At 35.8% G+C, this 22712-nt stretch overlaps 1 protein-coding gene across 1 annotated transcript in view; it reads left to right on the plus strand.

Annotated features, from left to right (window-relative positions):
* LOC142351913 (uncharacterized) overlaps positions 1 to 22712 on the plus strand; it is a 92025-nt gene that overhangs the window by 30984 nt on the left and 38329 nt on the right. Inside the window, exon 4 of the mRNA XM_075404169.1 lies at positions 7015 to 8105. Within this exon, the coding sequence (XP_075260284.1) occupies positions 7015 to 8105 (1091 nt within the window). The remainder of the gene's footprint in view (positions 1 to 7014; positions 8106 to 22712) is intronic.

Here is a 22712-nt window from a genome sequence, read left to right on the forward strand (position 1 = left end):
TTGAAATGTAGACCTTGGAAATTAATAGCACAGTGTTTTGCAGAGCCTGAAAACGCGTTTCAAGTTCAAAATTGGCATAAATTTCTTGATTTTTTAATTAATTTTTGGCTTTTTTCCTATTATTTTCTTCATTTTTGGATCTTTTAGCCGTTTTTTTGTCAAAAATCAGTCAATATGACAACTTCCCGTTGACATTTCATATACTCGATGCCTCGTTTTACCTCGATGTATTTTTGTTTTATGAAATTGTACTTATGCTAATCCGATTTTGGTAGTTTTTTTTTCCTATTTTTCTCAGTTTTTTGTCTGTATTTTGGTTTTAATTACTAGAAATATTCTTTTTGTGCAACATGAGGGGCTTTAATTTCGTTTCAATAAAAACGTCAATAATTTTTTTAGCGTTAATTTTTTGAAAATTAGTTAATTTTTTTTATAAATGCGGTCCTAAACGTTTTTTTGACATTTTATTGCAAAATGTTTCATTGTTTCGTATGTTTGATTTCTGCTTTTTGATCTGTTCAGGAGGATAGATTTTTGTCTCGGATGTATCGTTGTGTTTTCTATGTCTCGAATGCTGAAAAATGAAATGGTGTTAATTTTGTTTTTTTAAATTTGATTTTTAAACTTTCAAAACTTTAAACTTTGATTTGAACTTTCAAAAATCAAGAATTAGTCTATGTTACGGTGTTCTTTACATTGTGTCCATATTGTTCACATTCTAGCTTGTGTCATTCTATCTCTGTCCTGGCACCTACATTTATACTGGTTTTATTGATTTTTTCAGTTATTAACAAATTGAATGATTTCGGCTTTTTCTTAGATTTTCGTCATTTCTTTGGCTGGCAATTGATTTCATTCAACATAAGGCAGTACTAAGAGTTTACTAGAAAGCCTTTTCCAGAATTGCTACTTATTACTTTTTATTGTATTTTTTCCGACCTTGGTATTGTTCTTAAACATTTTTTCGCCTTTAAATATTACTCGGTTGCTTTTCTATGATTATTTTAATTTTTGAATTAGTTTGAAATCATGTTGTCTAGCATATATACAAGAAGAATAAAGTATATGTTGTTTTTGTCTTAATTGCACTGATGAGAAATCTAACTGTAGTAGTTTTCTGATTCTTAACTTTGAGCATTATTTTTTGAAAAATTTAATTTGGTTTCTAAGTTATTTTTATCTGCCGTTTGCTTTAGCGATCTTTTTGAGATTAGAATCTTGAAATATTTGAGGGAAGTTGATAGTACTGTCAGCTTTTTGAGACTATCAGTGTTTTGACTATCCTATTTATTTTGCACTTATCCTTACCAAACGTTTTCAATAATAAATATTTTTGGGGCATTTTGTTTCTCTTGGTGACAGTGGTTTAAATTTCACCAATTTTTAGATCAGACGGGGGGGTATTTAATGAGTTTATGGTTTATTAAAAAAAAGGTAATAGTTTCAGCTGCAATTAGGGTTTTTGTCAAGTTTTAACGCTTAGAGTCGTTTCCGGAATTCTTCCGGCTATGTTTTTGTTTCGTCGTCTGACGCTTTATTTTCGTTTTACATTTGTTCTAGAACATTCTGTCTCGTCACTGCTTAAATGGCTTTTTCGCGCTTGATTTCACGCTTTCTGCGTGACCTAAATTGCGGTTATTCAGAAACAGAATCTGTTCCTAAAACAAACTTGATTGTTAGAAAACAGATTGTATGGTCCGACAGCCGAGTGGTTAAGGCAACTGGCTGTTAATCCGGAGATCGACGGTTCGAGACGCGACAGGGAAACTTTTTTTTGCACCCAAAAACAACCTCCTTTGAAATAAACTTGTAAGTTTAAAAGGCGGCGGCGATAACTATTATCAACTCACTTCTGTATCTTTTTCCATCTGTATTTTACGGCACGCAAGTCTATTTCGCAGCTATTCCGGCAATCTGCCGGCTATGTTTTTAAGATCTGTTCACAAATTTTCATGATTTTTGAAGTCAAATTGGAGTAGTGATTTTGGTCACGCCGAAACAGGAAATGGAGTGAAAAAACGAGGGGTTTTGCGGCGTGAATTTTTTTTCCCTGTAATTTTAAAGTAGAGTGAGAAAACGGTGTTTGAACAAAAATTCGGTTTCTCGCTAGTTGTTTTTTGTTCACATGAGGCATTTTGGCATTGATTTTTGTTTAATTGCTCTTGAACGAAGTTCATAGCAATTATTGTAAACGTGTGTGTCTTTTTATGCAAAATTTTCGCTTGACATTTTTGACTTTTCGAGTGACTTTAACGCCCTTGACTTTTCGCGTTTTGCGTGATCTAAAATTCTCTCTCAATCACAATTTTAAGCAGCTGAACTCAATTGGTGGCAATATAATACTAAAAGTCAAATCAAAAGTGCGCCAAAACTGGTTCCATTTTTAGTTTAAATCCTAATAGTGGTATATGTTAGCCTCTAATGTTGCTATTAATAGCCGCCCTCATCTTCTCAGCCGGCTATTAAAGCGCTCCTATGTTTTTACTTCGTCGAACGTTTTTTCGCTTTACCTTTGCCGCTTTTTCAACATTTTGCGTGAAATCTTTTTGACTTCTCTAGGCTAGTTTCACTCTTCTGTCATTTTGCTCAAAATCCTTTTAAACAGCAGCTGCTCAGCAAAGCAATTCAAACTGAAGAGAGTCAACATAAAAAATCAAAGTCAGAAATAGAAACGGGATAAACCCATAAAGCCCATTTTTAGATGCCCGGTACTTGAACTTTGTTCTCATAAGTTTTAGTTACTATCTATTATGCTTATTGGTATTCATACTAGACCCTGTTGCCTCTCACTGAGAGACAGGAGTATGTTCAACTACGAAATGACATCAAAATAAATCGCACTTAAAAATATTTTTGTACAAAAATTAATTTTTGTTGATATATTCTTTTCTTTCAATCCCAATAGAGTTATGGGAATCAACGGCGGCTATTTTCCGGCAATCTGTCGGGTATGTTTTGAAGCCCACTATTGAACTTCTTAATCCCATTTAGTCCCCTCCATCCCCTGTACCTCCCGACTGAAGCAGGCTGCAATTGATTAGAGCCCCCACTAGTCGTTCGAGAACTATTCTTCTGACGTTTAGTCGGTTATGTTTTCTTAAAATTTTTACGTTTTTTAAATCAGTTTTCCCAAATCACTTATCAGCCGTTCTAGGTCTAGTTTTTTTGTTTAGTCAATGAAAACTCTGTGAATTGTACGTCATGACTTGTCCTTGTATGCTTTTTATTTCGTCAAGATTTTTGTTACGACCATATGACGTCACAACCACTTCAAATCGGCTTTTTGTTCATTCGTTCATGCAATTTCAACTGAAATGCGTGCGTGACGTCATTTTCGTTCTTAGTGGAGCGAGTTTATTTTTGTTCATTCTTGTGATCAAATTTTTGGTCACACTTGACTTACCTCACTCTCAAAATTGACTTCATCACTTTGAAATTGACTTTTATTTACTTCAATTCCAGAGATAAGGTCAAATGGGTGCGTGTCACTCTAAAAGAAAGTTATTTGAGAGCAGCTAATAGAGGCAGCAAAAACTTATAGAGATTTTTAATCAAAGTATAACATATCAGCCTTCAATGAAAAGACGAATATTTTTGGTCTACCTTTTTTGCTGTTTTTTTAGACTGCAGATCTACGAAGCTACTGTGGCTACTACGGCGACTCTGCCAGCTATGTTTTAAAAATTGTTGCGTTTTGAATGCTACTTTTGAGTTACTGTTGGCTTTCTGTTTTTGGGCACCGAATACAGTTTTTCCTTTTTGTCAAGGTTCGTTAGTGTTTTGTCGATTTGGTTTTTGAATTGGTTGGAAAGGTCGGTCATAGTTGCGGGTAAGTTTTTTCGTCTAGAGTTTCCGACCAGTTTTGTCAGACCAGTTTCTGCTAGCCTGCACGCTATTCGTTGACCGTGGATCTTGTCAAGAAGAGTTTTGTTTTGAGACTTGAGTATCAAAAAAGATCAAATTATTTATGAATTTTATTGTTTTTAATTGCTCTCAAACGAAGTTTGTAGCAATTATATTAGTCCCTTTGTTCTTTTTTAATGTGTTTTTTTGCTTGACCGATTTTTCATCTGACTTGTTTGACTTTTTGTCATGAAAAACAGGATAAACAGATAGCGCTCAACGGGAATTAATTTCTCTTAGAGCATTTCAGCTCACTAGTCTCCAAATATGCGATTCACAGAAACTGTTTTGAAGACGTATACTTATGGTGGACTTATACTTATGGTCTGAAGGGCGGTTCTTAGAGTTTCTTAATCCCCACCATCATCCCAACGAAGTCAACTGCTCGACTGTCGTTTGAGAGAAGTTCTCCCGACGTTGTTCGGTTATGTTTAGTAGCCGCAAAACGATAGCGACGCTACTATTTGTGAAGAATTATGACATCAAGAGTTCTTCACAATTCGAAGAATTTAATTGTGATTGGGTTCTATCTCAGATATTGCTGTCTTATATGTCTTTCTATGAAAATTTTTGGCTGGGCCTTTTTTGGCCTCTTGAGAAGCTTAACTTTTGGTCAAGATAAAAGGTATTAATGAATTCTGAAAAATGTGGAGCACCTGATGCCATTTTTTTTTACCAAAAATCACGCTCTAATGCAAATTCTGGCAAATATTTAAATTGTTTCGGAAATTTTATAATGTTTTTTAGGAAAAAAACTGTTAATGGCAATTTTCATTTTTGCAGGGATTTTTTTTGGCAAAGCACGGTTTTAAATGACTGTGGATTTTTATTCCTGTGAACTCAATGCTTGGCTTTAGAAATCTTAATCTCTTTCATGAGCTTATGTCTTTAATCTTTGTACCGGTTTTAATTTCAAACATTTGTTTCTCGGCTTTGTTACTACCAGATTTCATAAAATGTTTGCGATTTCTATATATATGTTTGTACATTTTAAAGGATTTTTTCTTTCTTTTTAAATTTTAACATTAATGATAGGTACCATTGGCTTTGAAATTTTGCGCAATTGGACATCTTCAATGCTCTTAGTGACAAGTTTATAGTTTAACGGCTTCACTGCTATTTTCGCGCAAAGGTGCCAGTATTTTTCCTTCTTTTTGTAGTCGTTTGAAGTATACTGGATAATGACAGGTCTCCATTGCTTCCTAGTGAGATTTAAATGAACATTTTAGTAATTTCAGTTAATATCTGATGTTAATAATCACTTTGAAATTAATTGTTTTCAAAAATAGAAACTTATTTTTGAACTTCGCTCCTTTTTGTTCTTTTTTGTCGACCTGTTGCTCGATCAAGGACAGTCCCCATATCTTTTCAAATGAAAAATAGGATAATTTGTTTTGTTCAGGTTTTATCTGATGCGAGTTTCATTTTGTGATGATTTTTTAATATAGACATCAAGTGTTGGTCGTAATTAGTGTTTATTTGATTTTTATTATTGTCTTTTCTAGTAGTCCTATTAACAACAAGTTTCGTCGGCCCTCAACGTGGCATTATTTTTTTCCATTAGTGGTTTATTGAACGATATGTCCGTTTTTGAATGTTTTCTATCTCTTCATCATTTGGTAGACAATTATGCCAAAATTGTGGATAAGCGGGGTCGGAACATGATGTGCGTCCCCAGATTTTGAGTTGGTAGTACACTTGATACACTTCCTGAGTCTGTTAAAAATGACTTAGCGCTCTTTGATGGAGTTTGGACTCGAATGCGAATGCGAAATCAATAGTGCTCGTTTGACCTCATGTCTTATATCTAGACTTGTAGAGAATTTTTCCTATGAAGTTGAAATGTTCCGTTTTTGATTAAAAATGATTCAGTTCAATTTAAGAGCTTTTTGCGTTTGTTTTTAAATTTGCATTGGCTACTTATTAACTGCATTTCTGTATCTGTTGTTATGAATGTTGGCATGCCCAGCAAGTCAATTTTGCAGCTGTTTGTCCTCCTAGATACGGCATTACATTAATTTTGTGCAAGGGTGGCGTAAGTGGACCAAACATACATTTTCATGGTCAGTTCTAGAGGTACTTTCAAAATGATAAATTACATTGTGTGCATTTTATCAAACATTCACTCAGCGGCTGAAAAGTAGCTAATTAATGAGCAAACGAAATTGTTGTTTTTACGGCTAACTTTTATGGCTTTGAACTGCTCTTGATAGGTGGCTAAATGTAATGTTTTACGACCTATGGAGCAATAATGCACAATATTGTTATACTTTGCATGTTTGTGTGACTGCTGCAGTTAGAAGTGATCAAGTAGTTTACATGAATGAAAAAAGACCAATTTTGTTGGTGCGTTTGTCTTGATGAAAAGAATTCGAAAAATGTTGACTCGTGTAAATGGAAAGTTACAGTGGTCCAGTTGGTGGCTTACCTGAAGTGATATTGTGTCACCGTTTACCAAAATGACTGTATTTTATCAACAGTGTGGTGCCTGTGCAACAGCCGTGAACCAAATTAGATTGGTATTCAAATAAACATCTCACAAACAAATTAAGTTCCGGATCGCAGAATTAGCGATTGTATTCAACGGTATAAATTAGTTTTGCATTTTACTCTTTGTTACTTTTGATAATACAATTCAAGTGTAATTTTGCAAAAAGTTATAGTACCTCATTTTGTCGGAAACACGACTCATTATTTTATAGTTAACACAATCGGTTTAAATCGAATACCTATAACTCATTTTACAGAATTTTTAATTATGCGTTGTCTTTTCCTGGTTTTGATTGGGGACTTCGGGTTTTTTGTTTTCCTTTAATGCTATAATCTTTCAACATAAAAATAGCTAAACTTAGTTTTACGGGTCAAAAGTGGTGGAATTTACTATCCAAATTAGCATTTGTTTTTTACTTTTACAGGAAGGCGCCATGTTTTTACTCTAGAAACTGCATTAATTGTTGTTGTTTGTGTTGATAGCCGACTAAAGTATGGTAAATTGGATGTTTTAATGGCTGAAATATTTGTGTGTGGATCACTACTTAATAAACTAAGAAGAAAAAGTAAGGAAGGAAGATATGTTGTAGAAGACAGTGTTAACTCTTCTTATTGTCACAGTGAACAACAAGAGACAAGAGGAGACTCATTCAGTGCAGGGAAAGAGAACTACTTGAACCATCATCACAATAACCACCAAAGCAAGCAAGAAGAAGAAGAAAACAGGACTACCTTTTTAGTCGACACTTCACTCTCGTCACAGAAGAGTGTGGAAGTAGAAATGGGACAGAATGCCGTTTCGATTGCTCCTCCTGACGATATTTCACACTCCACTAATCACAAACAATCCACACATTCCATTTCAGATGTAACAAACGCTGTTCCAGCCGCTGGCATAGGAGAGAAGAAAACGTCAAACGGAGAATTATATACTATTACTGGTAGCAGTACTAGTGGTGGTGGTGGTGGAGATTGTGGGAAGTATTATCATACACGTTCTCAGAGTGTGTTCGATTCACGTCCGAATATTAACGGTGCTTCTGACTATGTGGACAGTTACAAGAGAGCTTCTACATTACGAGATAGATACGATGAAAGTGATCAATGTTCACAAAATGAAAATGATGATGAGTTTGGAGTGGCAGCTTTCAGTGTGTATCCCAGAAGACATAGTTTGGGTTATTCTCTCGAGATAGTCACCCAAAAAGAGGGTTCAAGTGATGTGTTGCCCAAATGTACAGTTTTCGATTCTAACTCTCCCCATCAGATTTCAGTACCAGAGAACTTTCTCAAGCGGCGATCTGTCATTGTGAAAAGTGACACTCCTTCAGCATTGTTTAGAGAGGCTCAGAGAGCGAGACGAAGATTAGAGAAAAGTAGAAGTTACGAAGCCTTTTCCCAGTTTGAGGCAGAACAAAACATTTTGGCAAACGACTTATTTGTATCCAATAACAACAACAACACTGCTTTCAATAAACACGGTGCTACTCAAAATATCCACCAAAACATATCCATAGAACAGCAAAATGCTTCATCAAAAAAGAGTGCCCAAGATGAGCGAGATTCGAAGCCTCAATCCCACGCACCCCTTCCACCGACTAGGCGTAGCAGCATGAACATAGTGGCTGAGATGGCTCACAAAGGAGTCTGGTCTCGCAGCACGAATGCAGTTGCAAAAGTGCCTCAACGCAAAAGTAATCTGCAAGATTTAAGTTAGTCACTTTTCACCATTGACTTATTTGAACAAGAGATTCTTACATGTCTGAAATAAGGAAGCAACCAATGAGGTATTTAGCTCTGATTTTTTATTATATATTGTAAAATTATATATGTCCCACTGGTCTTTTTAGTGCGATTGCTCGTCTAAATGTTTGAACTCTTCAAGTGACTTTTTCAAACTTGACTTGTTGATTTTTACGTGATATAAGGTGCTGTTATTCAGATTTTAGCCAATAACTTAATTTTACTACAAACTCAAAATCAGAAGTGCGCTGAAATTGGTCTCATTTTTCCTTTTAAATATTAGGTGGTCTAAAATAAGTTTCAATACTATCTTTTAAAGCATCTTGGTGCCATTATGCCTCCTGCTCCGGCTAAAGTCACAATTGACCCCGCCTGTTGTTTGCGAGCAGTTCGGCCAAACGTAGTGGGTAATGTTTGTTTCTGAGATTGATTAAAGGTTACATTTTTATTGTCTTGTAACCACAGTCCATAACGGCGATTTGATAAGAGCCAGCTTTTATCTCTGCGAAAAACATGAACCAAACCATTTTAAAATTGTATTGTGCGCAATTGCCCTTCAGTCTATAACTGAAGTTCAGTAATTTAATATCTCCGCTTATTTCAATGCCTTCAAAATTCCTATTTTTAGAATCGTGAAGATGCTTTTCTTTAGTTCAAAACATTTTGTGGAATCTTTATCATGTCCAAGTATCTTATCTAATTTCTGGAAGAAGTCTGTTGCCAATAATAACCTGTAATGGGACTTGTCTTCGTGCTAGATCTGATGAAGTTGTCAATACTACACGATAAATGCTTCTCTCATCAGATCTTATATGCTCAAAATTCTTCTCAATTATTCTCTCGCGGAGTCATTTATTTCCTGATGCTATTAATTGTTCGAACTCAAGGAAATCTTCAGTGCCTTCATTGGTTTTAGCATTTGCAATGAAGGATGGAGTAGAACATACCCCTCAACCACTTACTGATCTAGTTAACTGTTAATTGCTCTTGAACGCAGTTCATAGCAATCTAATATATTAAATGTAAGTCGCACTTGAACGCAACGGTTAACAACGCTCCTATCTTCACATGTTTTAACGATCCCTAAACATGCAGCCTACAGGACCATGCTTAAGTGCCTGATCTGTAATTGTTTTTTTTGCTCATTGAGCATACGGCTTAGCAAAAACAGGCGAGAGAAAAAGCCATCGACCAATATTCGTATGTAGCCACTACGGATAGACAACAGTAACAGGAGTCGGTAGGGCAAGGGATTAGACCTGTGGCTGTGAAGCAAGGGGCATGGGTGCGAGACCGAGTCGGTGCAAAAAATGTCCTCCGTTTTTTTTTGTCTCAAAAAATGGTGGATCTTGTTTTTCATCCACTACTGTGTTTCCTTCTTGCTCCCTTCTTTAATTCTCTTCTTCTTATTGATTCTTCTATATCTAGTATATTAAATGTAAGTCGCACTTGAACGCAATGGTTAACAACGCTCCTATCTTCACATGTTTTAACGATCCCTAAACATGCAGCCTACAGGACCATGCTTAAGTGCCTGATCTGTAAATGCTCTTTGCTCATTGAGCATACGGCTTAGCGAAAACAGGCGAGACAAAAAGCCATCGACCAACATTCGTATGTAGCCACTACGGATAGAGAACAGTAACAGGCGTTGGTAGTGCAAGGGATTAGACCTGTGGCTGCGAAGCAAAGGGCATGGGTTCGAGACCGGGTCGGTGCAAAAAATGGCCTCTGTTTATTGTCTCAAAAATGGTGTATCTTGTTTTTCATCCACGACTGTGTTTCCTTCTTACTCCCTTCTTTAATTCTCTTCTGATTGATTCTTCTATATCTAATATATTAAATGTAAGTCGCACTTGAACGCAATGGTTAACAACGCTCCTATCTTCACATGTTTTAACGATCCATAAACATGCAGCCTACACGACCGTGCTTAAGTGCCTGATCTGTAAATGTTTTTTGCTCATTGAGCATACGGCATAGCAAAAACAAGCGAGACAAAAAGCCATCGACCAATATTTTTTGTATGTATCCAGTTCAATAGACAACAGTGACAGGCGTCGGTAGCGCCTGTGACTGTGAAGAGAGGGGCCTGGGTTCGATCCCGAGTGGTGGAGGAAAAGGATGCATCGTTTACTGGGATAAAAAATTGGGGAGTTGGTTGTCTTTTTCTTCCTCTCTTCATTTCTTTGTTTTTTTTGTTACTCATATCTTCTTTTCGTTCTTTCTTTATTCCTTTATCTTTTCTTTCCTTCTCCACTTCTTTCTCTCCCCCTCATCTAATATATTGAATGTAAATTGCAATTGAGCGCAATGGTTAACAGCGCTACTATTGTCACATGTTTAACGACCCTTAAACATGCACCATACACCACCACTCTTAAGCGTCTAATCTGCAATTGTGTTTTGCTCATTAAGCATACAGCTTAGCAAAGATAAGCGAGACAAAAAAGCCATTGACCAACATTCGTATGTAGCCACTACGGATAGAGAACAGTAACAGGCGTTGGTAGTGCAAGGGATTAGACCTGTGGCTGCGAAGCAAAGGGCATGGGTTCGAGACCGGGTCGGTGCAAAAAATGGCCTCTGTTTATTGTCTCAAAAATGGTGTATCTTGTTTTTCATCCACGACTGTGTTTCCTTCTTACTCCCTTCTTTAATTCTCTTCTGATTGATTCTTCTATATCTAATATATTAAATGTAAGTCGCACTTGAACGCAATGGTTAACAACGCTCCTATCTTCACATGTTTTAACGATCCATAAACATGCAGCCTACACGACCGTGCTTAAGTGCCTGATCTGTAAATGTTTTTTGCTCATTGAGCATACGGCATAGCAAAAACAAGCGAGACAAAAAGCCATCGACCAATATTTTTTGTATGTATCCAGTTCAATAGACAACAGTGACAGGCGTCGGTAGCGCCTGTGACTGTGAAGAGAGGGGCCTGGGTTCGATCCCGAGTGGTGGAGGAAAAGGATGCATCGTTTACTGGGATAAAAAATTGGGGAGTTGGTTGTCTTTTTCTTCCTCTCTTCATTTCTTTGTTTTTTTTGTTACTCATATCTTCTTTTCGTTCTTTCTTTATTCCTTTATCTTTTCTTTCCTTCTCCACTTCTTTCTCTCCCCCTCATCTAATATATTGAATGTAAATTGCAATTGAGCGCAATGGTTAACAGCGCTACTATTGTCACATGTTTAACGACCCTTAAACATGCACCATACACCACCACTCTTAAGCGTCTAATCTGCAATTGTGTTTTGCTCATTAAGCATACAGCTTAGCAAAGATAAGCGAGACAAAAAAGCCATTGACCAACATTCGTATGTAGCCACTACGGATAGAGAACAGTAACAGGCGTTGGTAGTGCAAGGGATTAGACCTGTGGCTGCGAAGCAAAGGGCATGGGTTCGAGACCGGGTCGGTGCAAAAAATGGCCTCTGTTTATTGTCTCAAAAATGGTGTATCTTGTTTTTCATCCACGACTGTGTTTCCTTCTTACTCCCTTCTTTAATTCTCTTCTGATTGATTCTTCTATATCTAATATATTAAATGTAAGTCGCACTTGAACGCAATGGTTAACAACGCTCCTATCTTCACATGTTTTAACGATCCATAAACATGCAGCCTACACGACCGTGCTTAAGTGCCTGATCTGTAAATGTTTTTTGCTCATTGAGCATACGGCATAGCAAAAACAAGCGAGACAAAAAGCCATCGACCAATATTTTTTGTATGTATCCAGTTCAATAGACAACAGTGACAGGCGTCGGTAGCGCCTGTGACTGTGAAGAGAGGGGCCTGGGTTCGATCCCGAGTGGTGGAGGAAAAGGATGCATCGTTTACTGGGATAAAAAATTGGGGAGTTGGTTGTCTTTTTCTTCCTCTCTTCATTTCTTTGTTTTTTTGTTACTCATATCTTCTTTTCGTTCTTTCTTTATTCCTTTATCTTTTCTTTCTTTCTCCACTTCTTTCTCTCCCCCTCATCTAATATATTGAATGTAAATTGCAATTGAGCGCAATGGTTAACAGCGCTACTATTGTCACATGTTTAACGACCCTTAAACATGCACCATACACCACCACTCTTAAGCGTCTAATCTGCAATTGTGTTTTGCTCATTAAGCATACAGCTTAGCAAAGATAAGCGAGACAAAAAAGCCATTGACCAAAACTTTGCTTTTGTAGCCAGTTCAACAGACAACTGCAACAGGCTTCGGTAGCGCAAGGGGATTAGACTATGGCTGTGAAGTGAGGGTCATGGATTCGAGCCAAAATAGGGGAGGAAAAGGATTTATAATTTACTGGGATATAAAAATGGGGAGTTGATTGTTTTTTTTCTTCCCTTCTTCATTTCTTTGCCTTTATTTGTTACTTGTATCTTCTTTTTGTTCTTTCTTTATTCCTTCATCTTTCGCCATTTCCTTCTCTCCCTCTCATCTGTTATATTAAATGTAAGTCGCTCTTGAACGCAACGGTTATCACCGCTCCAGCTTCTGTTTTTCGGCTCAAAATTGGTGAATCTTGTGTTCGTTCTTGCTCCCTTCTTTATTTCCCTTCTTATTTATTCTTCTATATCTAATATATTAAATGTAAGTCGCACTTGAACGCAATGGTTAACAACGCCCCTATCTTCACATGTTTTAACGATCCATAAATATGCAGCCTACACGACCATGCTTAAGTGCCTGATCTGCAAATGTTCTTCTGCTCATTAAGCATACAGCTTAGCAAAAACAAGCGAGACAAAAAGCAATCGACCATAATTCGTATGTAGCCACTACGGATAGACAACAGTAACAGGCGTCGGTAGTGCACGGTATTAGACCTGTGGTGTTGAAGCGAGGGGCATGGGTTCGAGACCGAGTCGGTGCAAAATATGGACTCTGTTTTTTGTCTCAAAAATGGTGAATCTTGTTTTTCATTCACCACTGTGTTTCCTTCTTGCTCCCTTCTTTATTTTACTTCTTATTGATTCTTGTATATCTAATATACTAAATGTAAGTCACACTTTAACGCAATGTTTAACAATGCTCCTATCTTCACATGTTTTAACGGTTCTTAAACTTGCAGCCTACAAGACCATGCTTAAGTTCCTGATCTGCAAATGTTTTTTTGCAGATCAAGCAAAAACAAGCGAGACAAAAAGTCATCGACCAATATTTTTCGTATGTATCCAGTTCAATAGACAACAATAACAGGAGTCAGTAGCGCAATGGATTAGACCTGTCGCCGTGAAGAGAGGGGCATGGGGGTTCGATCCCGAGTTGTGGAGGAAAAGGATGCATCGTTTACTGGGATAAAAAATTGGGGAGTTGGTTTTCTTTTCTTCCCCTCTTCATTTTGTTTTTTTTTTGTTACTTATATCTTGTTTTCGTTCTTTCTTTACTCCTTTATCTATTCTTTCTTTCTCCATTTCTTTCTCTCCCTCTCATCTAATATATCAAATGTAAGTCGCACTTGAACGCAATGTTTAGCAGCGCTCCTAAGTTCACATGTTTTAACTCTTAAGCGTCTAATCTGCAATTGTGTTTTGCTCATTAAGCATACAGCTTAGCAAAGATAAGCGAGACAAAAAAGCCATTGACCAAAACTTTGCTTTTGTAGCCAGTTCAACAGACAACTGCAACAGGCTTCGGTAGCGCAAGGGGATTAGACTATGGCTGTGAAGTGAGGGTCATGGATTCGAGCCAAAATAGGGGAGGAAAAGGATTTATAATTTACTGGGATATAAAAATGGGGAGTTGATTGTTTTTTTCTTCCCTTCTTCATTTCTTTGCCTTTATTTGTTACTTGTATCTTCTTTTTGTTCTTTCTTTATTCCTTCATCTTTCGCCATTTCCTTCTCTCCCTCTCATCTGTTATATTAAATGTAAGTCGCTCTTGAACGCAACGGTTATCACCGCTCCAGCTTCTGTTTTTCGGCTCAAAATTGGTGAATCTTGTGTTCGTTCTTGCTCCCTTCTTTATTTCCCTTCTTATTTATTCTTCTATATCTAATATATTAAATGTAAGTCGCACTTGAACGCAATGGTTAACAACGCCCCTATCTTCACATGTTTTAACGATCCATAAATATGCAGCCTACACGACCATGCTTAAGTGCCTGATCTGCAAATGTTCTGCTCATTAAGCATACAGCTTAGCAAAAACAAGCGAGACAAAAAGCAATCGACCATAATTCGTATGTAGCCACTACGGATAGACAACAGTAACAGGCGTCGGTAGTGCACGGTATTAGACTTGTGGTGTTGAAGCGAGGGGCATGGGTTCGAGACCGAGTCGGTGCAAAATATGGACTCTGTTTTTTGTCTCAAAAATGGTGAATCTTGTTTTTCATTCACCACTGTGTTTCCTTCTTGCTCCCTTCTTTATTTTACTTCTTATTGATTCTTGTATATCTAATATACTAAATGTAAGTCACACTTTAACGCAATGTTTAACAATGCTCCTATCTTCACATGTTTTAACGGTTCTTAAACTTGCAGCCTACAAGACCATGCTTAAGTTCCTGATCTGCAAATGTTTTTTTGCAGATCAAGCAAAAACAAGCGAGACAAAAAGTCATCGACCAATATTTTTCGTATGTATCCAGTTCAATAGACAACAATAACAGGAGTCAGTAGCGCAGTGGATTAGACCTGTCGCCGTGAAGAGAGGGGCATGGGGGTTCGATCCCGAGTTGTGGAGGAAAAGGATGCATCGTTTACTGGGATAAAAAATTGGGGAGTTGGTTTTCTTTTCTTCCCCTCTTCATTTTGTTTTTTTTTTGTTACTTATATCTTGTTTTCGTTCTTTCTTTACTCCTTTATCTTTTCTTTCTTTCTCCATTTCTTTCTCTCCCTCTCATCTAATATATTAAATGTAAGTCGCACTTGAACGCAATGTTTAGCAGCGCTCCTAAGTTCACATGTTTTAACTCTTAAGCGTCTAATCTGCAATTGTGTTTTGCTCATTAAGCATACAGCTTAGCAAAGATAAGCGAGACAAAAAAGCCATTGACCAAAACTTTGCTTTTGTAGCCAGTTCAACAGACAACTGCAACAGGCTTCGGTAGCGCAAGGGGATTAGACTATGGCTGTGAAGTGAGGGTCATGGATTCGAGCCAAAATAGGGGAGGAAAAGGATTTATAATTTACTGGGATATAAAAATGGGGAGTCGATTGTTTTTTTCTTCCCTTCTTCATTTCTTTGCCTTTATTTGTTACTTGTATCTTCTTTTTGTTCTTTCTTTATTCCTTCATCTTTCGCCATTTCCTTCTCTCCCTCTCATCTGTTATATTAAATGTAAGTCGCTCTTGAACGCAACGGTTATCACCGCTCCAGCTTCTGTTTTTCGGCTCAAAATTGGTGAATCTTGTGTTCGTTCTTGCTCCCTTCTTTATTTCCCTTCTTATTTATTCTTCTATATCTAATATATTAAATGTAAGTCGCACTTGAACGCAATGGTTAACAACGCCCCTATCTTCACATGTTTTAACGATCCATAAATATGCAGCCTACACGACCATGCTTAAGTGCCTGATCTGCAAATGTTCTTCTGCTCATTAAGCATACAGCTTAGCAAAAACAAGCGAGACAAAAAGCAATCGACCATAATTCGTATGTAGCCACTACGGATAGACAACAGTAACAGGCGTCGGTAGTGCACGGTATTAGACCTGTGGTGTTGAAGCGAGGGGCATGGGTTCGAGACCGAGTCGGTGCAAAATATGGACTCTGTTTTTTGTCTCAAAAATGGTGAATCTTGTTTTTCATTCACCACTGTGTTTCCTTCTTGCTCCCTTCTTTATTTTACTTCTTATTGATTCTTGTATATCTAATATACTAAATGTAAGTCACACTTTAACGCAATGTTTAACAATGCTCCTATCTTCACATTTTTTAACGGTTCTTAAACTTGCAGCCTACAAGACCATGCTTAAGTTCCTGATCTGCAAATGTTTTTTTGCAGATCAAGCAAAAACAAGCGAGACAAAAAGTCATCGACCAATATTTTTCGTATGTATCCAGTTCAATAGACAACAATAACAGGAGTCAGTAGCGCAATGGATTAGACCTGTCGCCGTGAAGAGAGGGGCATGGGGGTTCGATCCCGAGTTGTGGAGGAAAAGGATGCATCGTTTACTGGGATAAAAAATTGGGGAGTTGGTTTTCTTTTCTTCCCCTCTTCATTTTGTTTTTTTTTGTTACTTATATCTTGTTTTCGTTCTTTCTTTACTCCTTTATCTTTTCTTTCTTTCTCCATTTCTTTCTCTCCCTCTCATCTAATATATTAAATGTAAGTCGCACTTGAACGCAATGTTTAGCAGCGCTCCTAAGTTCACATGTTTTAACGATCCTTAAGAATGCAGCCCACACAATCATGCCTAAGAGCCTGCTCTGCAAATGTTTTTTCGCTTATTAAGCATACGGTTTAGCGAAAACAAGCAAAACAAAAAAATACATTGATAGAAATTTTGCTTATTTAGCCAGTACCGAATGACAGCAGCAGCCGGCGTCAGTAGCGCAAGGGATTATACCTGTGGCTGTCAAGCGAGCGACATGGGTTCAAGCCGAAATAGGGGAGGAAAAAGATGTATAATGTACTCGGAAATAAATTTGAGATTTGGTTGTTTTTTGTTGTAGACGATTTGGTTGTAGAAGCTTGTTTTCTGCAAATTCATTGCGCTCCTTTAACATAGCGCACCTTAATCACAACAAAGCCAAAATTGTTGCTTAACAAAAAGTTGCTGTTAAATAAAGCAATGGACGTCAAAAATACGCGTCCGTAGCCTAAGAGGTAAGAGCTGTGGCTGTTAAACGAGGGGCATGGGTTCGAGCCCGAGTTGCCACGAAAAATTTCTATATTCTTTTAAACCTGTTCGGATATGATTTTGTGATGCTTTTGCGGGCTTGCTAGTTATTGTAAACGTGTGTGTCTTTTTTTATGCAAATCTTTCGCTTGACAATTTTGCGCTTTTTTCTAGAACATTCTTTGACTTCTCAAGTGACTTTTTTACGCTTCCGTTCATCGTTTTTGAGTGATCTCCAGTGCTCCGAAGTTGGGTAATATAAAGTCGGTTGGGTAATAAATAATGAAAAACTTCCGGATAATCAAAAACAAGACGGCTCGCGCGAGTCTGTGCGTAGCTCAGAATGTTCCAACATACCTCTCAAATTTGCAAAAACAACTTTTAAATTCTGCCAGAGAAACTGTTGGGAGTATCTGAAATCAACGTAGTAACAACAATATGCAGAAACATTGCAGAAAATTTCTTTGTTTGCACCAAAAAATATGCTGTCTTTTTTCAGAAGAACAAACTCTCGAAAGATAAGTGTAGTACAGTCTGAGAGACAGAAAAAGCATACAAACACACACACACAGCTCACATTACACAAACAAATACCAGCGGACAAATACAAATACCAACTCCAAAAAGAAACTTTTAATTGCTCTCGAATGAGAAGTAATTATTGTAAACGTGTGTGTCTTTTTTATGCAAACTTTTCGCTTGACCGTTTTTATGCTTCTCATAAGAAAAATAAAGAAAAATTTTCTCTCATGAAGAAAAATTTATCTAGGCTACAGCTCCTGAATTAAATTGCGCCGCCTGTCATTCGAGAGCAGTTTTGTCAATGTTTGTCGGTTTATGTTTTACATTTTGTTTTTGTGAATTGGTCACTACACAAGATTCGTCACGTTTTGTCTCCTTTGTCTTTTTTTTTCTAAACAAACGTTGTGGACTTTTGAAGCATTTGTATCGGTAACTGTAATTTTGACACTAAACGTTGAAACTTTCAATGTAAAGTTTTTAGAATTTTCAAGTTTGACAATTCATATGCACAACGCGTGAATTTTCAAAATCTCACAGAGGTGTTATCAGCAAGATTTAAAAACAGAGTTTTGTATTGGACACATTTGAAGCGGCAATATGTAGAAAATATTACGTAGTTTTTCCAATTTTTTTTCTTTCTTTCTGGCTGTTTTTGCACTCTGCTTCTATTTTTGTCTTACATTTGAAATAAAACACATAAATAAACCCGCACAAGCGCGCGCACAAGCAAATACAAATCCACCACCGAAAATTTCTTTTTGGCATCTAAACATTACTCAAAAATCGTCACCGTTTTTACATGGCTTGACTGCTGTTTTTTCTAGAAAACTAGAATTTAGCTCCTTTGGGAAATTGTATCATTTTGTAATATTGTAATTGACAGTAAAATTGAACATGAACTTTTTGAAAGTTTTCTAAATTTTTGTTTTATGAGCTTAAGGGAGCATTATTTATTCAAAACCTCACACACGTGTTGTCAGCGAGATTTAAGTCAGAGTATTTTTTAAAGAAATAGGAAAATTTAATAATTTTTATGAGAACTGAAAAAGAAAAATCTTTCAACAGAGATTTTTCTTTATTGTTTGAGGTGTTTCGCAATCAATGAAGGAGTTAGTTTGTCATTATACACAAACACCCAAGGACTGGAAAAGATTAGTTCGAAGATCAATTTCAAAATACAGACAAGTCAAGAATAGTTTTCTCATTTTCATTAAAAATTGTGTACATGTATTAAATATTCCAAACTGACAATCCATAAACTCTCTATTTTTCAAAGTGATCTGTATTTCATTATAGTCGAGAAGATTAGTTCGAACTGTCTGCTCTGAGATTATAAAGAAAACAATTTAAAAATATAAAAGATTTCTTTTTTGAATAGTTAATTTAGTTGATCTGGTGTTCGTTTCCTGATACTGTTTTTTAAGCGTTTTCAAGGTTTTGAAAATACTCAAATGGTTAGTTTGGATTAAATCAGAAGATTTTTTGCAGAGTCATTTCTAAAATTTAGAAAAGAATAAAATTTGTTGCTTTCAGTTTTAGTTTTTCAAAGTTGATTTCTATTAAGAGAGCTCTTAATTTCCTGAAGTCTTCAATTTGCCCAAAAATCATTTTTGATGGAGGAAAAATGCTTTGTACAATAGTTTTTAACCAGCGGAAAACAGAAAGACGGATGGATATGATTTATAAACAAAATTTTGAGAAAAAAAATTATTCTTCTTTTTGGAAATTTGCGGTCGTAGTTTAATTTGTTAATTTTTAGGCTTGAAACTTTAAAGCATATTTGAAAAATCCCCATTTAAACTAAATAATTTTACTGCAATTTTATTTGTTTGTTTATCTCAAAATGCGATCTGTCTCTCCATTTTTTCTTTACGATGCGTAAACAAAAAGTGAAAATTTGACTGAAGAAAAAGCCAGCTCAAGAAAATTTGACTGAAGAAAATTTGACTGAAGAAAAAGCCTGCTCTGAGATTATAAAGAAAACAATTTAAAAATGTAAAAGATTTCTTTTTTGAATAGTGAATTTAGTTGATCTGATGTTCGTTTCCTGATACTGTTTTTTAAGCGTTTTCAAGGTTTTGAAAATACTCAAATGGTTAGTTTGGATTAAATCAGAAGAATTTTTGCCGAGTCAACTCTAAAATTTAGAAAAGAATAAGATTTGTTGCTTTCAGTTTTAGTTTTTCAAAGTTGATTTCTATTAAGAGAGCTCTTAATTTCCTGAAGTCTTCAATTTGCCCAAAAATCATTTTTGATGGAGGAAAAATGCTTTGTACAATAGTTTTTAACCAGCGGAAAACAGAAAGACGGATGGATATGATTTATAAACAAAATTTTGAGAAAAAAAATTATTCTTCTTTTTGGAAATTTGCGGTCGTAGTTTAATTTGTTAATTTTTAGGCTTGAAACTTTAAAGCATTTTTGAAAAATCCCCATTTAAACTAAATAATTTTACTGCAATTTTATTTGTTTGTTTATCTCAAAATGCGATCTGTCTCTCCATTTTTTCTTTACGATGCGTAAACAAAAAGTGAAAATTTGACTGAAGAAAAAGCCAGCTCAAGAAAATTTGACTGAAGAAAATTTGACTGAAGAAAAAGCGTGCTCTGAGATTATAAAGAAAACAATTTAAAAATGTAAAAGATTTCTTTTTTGAATAGTGAATTTAGTTGATCTGATGTTCGTTTCCTGATACTGTTTTTTAAGCGTTTTTAAGGTTTTGAAAATACTCAAATGGTTAGTTTGGATTAAATCAGAAGATTTTTTGCAGAGTCAACTCTAAAATTTAGAAAAGAATAAGATTTGTTGCTTTCAGTTTTAGTTTTTCAAAGTTGATTTCTATTAAGAGAGCTCTTAATTTCCTGAAGTCTTCAATTTGCCCAAAAATCATTTTTGATGGAGGAAAAATGCTTTGTACAATAGTTTTTAACCAGCAGAAAACAGAAAGACGGATGGATATGATTTATAAACAAAATTTTGAGAAAAAAATTATTCTTCTTTTTGGAAATTTGCGGTCGTAGTTTAATTTGTTAATTTTTAGGCTTGAAACTTTGAAGCATTTTTGAAAAATCCCCATTTAAACTAAATAATTTTACTGCAATTTTATTTGTTTGTTTATCTCAAAATGCGATCTGTCTCTCCATTTTTTCTTTACGATGCGTAAACAAAAAGTGAAAATTTGACTGAAGAAAAAGCCAGCCGCGTATATATATTCCCCCATTTTTGAAAAAACCTTGCCTCATCGTATAATAAAAATCGATTACAGTGCGTACAAAGAAACTCGAGTACATGAGTGCAGGTCAATTGAAACAAAGAGTACACCAGGGCGCTATACTTGGCCAATCACTGTTTCTGCTTTACGGTATTGACGCTCAGCTTCTTATTCAGGTCAAATAGAATTCCAGGATATAGGAAAATTATCATGGGACGATTGCAACGGGAATTTCAGATTTTTAAAACAAAAATAGACGACAGTTGTATATCATTAAAACTGAGTGCATGATATGAAACTGAGTTTCTGAAGGCATCACAACGGAAGTTTTTTTATCGAACCACCAAATGATGGTTGGCACAACTATCAAGGAGGAAACAGTCGTTAAATACTTAGGTGCAAACTTAAATTTTATAAGAAAGTCAAAAAAATTTGTTGTGAGAAGGCATTTGCAATTAGAACACTTTCTCCTATCGCTCATCTGCTACCCTCACGCAGATTGTCATTACTGGAATGCATTGTCATGTCACATCTGAACCATTCCGCCTTTATTGGGGATTACGTATTGGCATACAAATTGGATACTGGTCCATATTACCCGTCAAACTAAGACTTGTGAACATTTAAAAAGCTGCCTGTTTTTAAACAAGCAGCGCAGCTCTTTCCTGCTCTAAAAGTTACACACTGAAGAATTGGAAACATTAAAAGAACACACGAACTCTCAATTAATGAAGCCGCCAAAAACCAAGAGTTAATTCTTTTTAATAGCTGCCCTCATCTTCTCAGCCGGCTATTATAGCGCTCCTATTTTTTTACAATTCAAAGAATTTGAATTGTATTGGGGCGCTGTCTTTTTACGACTCGAAGAGGAGTATTGGAGAAGTCCTTTTTTAATCAATTTTATTGGAGTGATTTTTGAAGCGGGAAATGAAACGCGTGAAAAAATTTGGAGTGATTTTGGTGCTGAACAAAAGTGAAGAGTGGAGAGAAAAGAGAGTGGTTTTTGTTCATACCGCTGTTTTTGAGAGAGCGAAAAATTGATGTGTGAAAAAATTTTCTCTAAGCGAGCGAAATTTTTTTGTTCACGTGCGGCATTTTAAAGCAGTTTTTTTTGCATTTATTTTGCAAGAGAGTGGTTTTTGTTCATACCGCTGTTTTTGAGAGAGCGAAAAATTGATGTGTGAAAAAATTTTCTCTAAGCGAGCGAAATTTTTTTGTTCACGTGCGGCATTTTAAAGCAGTTTTTTTTGCATTTATTTTGGTTAAGAGGTTTGGTTATGATTTTGTTTTAATTTTAGGCTGGTTTCGGTAGTGGTTTGAAGGTTTCTGGAAATTCATGTGAATTTAATGATAATTCGGAGGTTATCAATGTATTTTGATGATTTTTGGGCTAATTTTGCGTTTTTTTACGATAATTTTGTTTTACTGGCTCAAATCGGTATTGAAGAAACCCCTTCTTTTTGAGCAAATTTATGATAACAATTGATTACAGTTTTGTGGGTAAGAATCATTTTTTTGTTGAGAAATATGACAAACAAATTGCGAAAATTGGAACTATTTTTCTTAATTTTTTTGCAGTTTTAGGCCTTTTTTTCTGTTTTTAGCTAAGTTTCCTAGGCTATTATGACTTGCCTATTGTTTTGCGGGCATCTTGATATCCTATTGGCTGAAGGGAATTTTTCTTTGGATTTATATGCTTTTGAAATAATAAAAAATTTAATAACTTTTTCCAGTTGTTTAGTGAAAGTTGTTTTTAAGAGCTTTTTTCATTATTTAGCCTAAAATATCTTTTCAAAATTCACATAAGTGGTTTTAGCAAGTGCTAGTTGTTTTGATGAAGTTATTTTGCAGAGATAGTATTTTCGGGATCTCAATTTATAACAAAATTTATCAGATTTTTTTTATCATATTTTAACAGATTTCATTTTATTGTTTTTACTTTTGTTTCATGGTTTTGTTTCACGATAATCATAAATTAGTGAGGGCACGTTTTGTTTGATGAGTAGTTGGATGAGTAGTTCGGTATCAACTTAGATTGCACGACTAG

Source organism: Convolutriloba macropyga, chromosome 13 (genome assembly GCF_964194025.1).
Source record: "Convolutriloba macropyga chromosome 13, txConMacr16.3, whole genome shotgun sequence".
Lineage (NCBI taxonomy): Eukaryota > Metazoa > Xenacoelomorpha > Acoela > Convolutidae > Convolutriloba > Convolutriloba macropyga.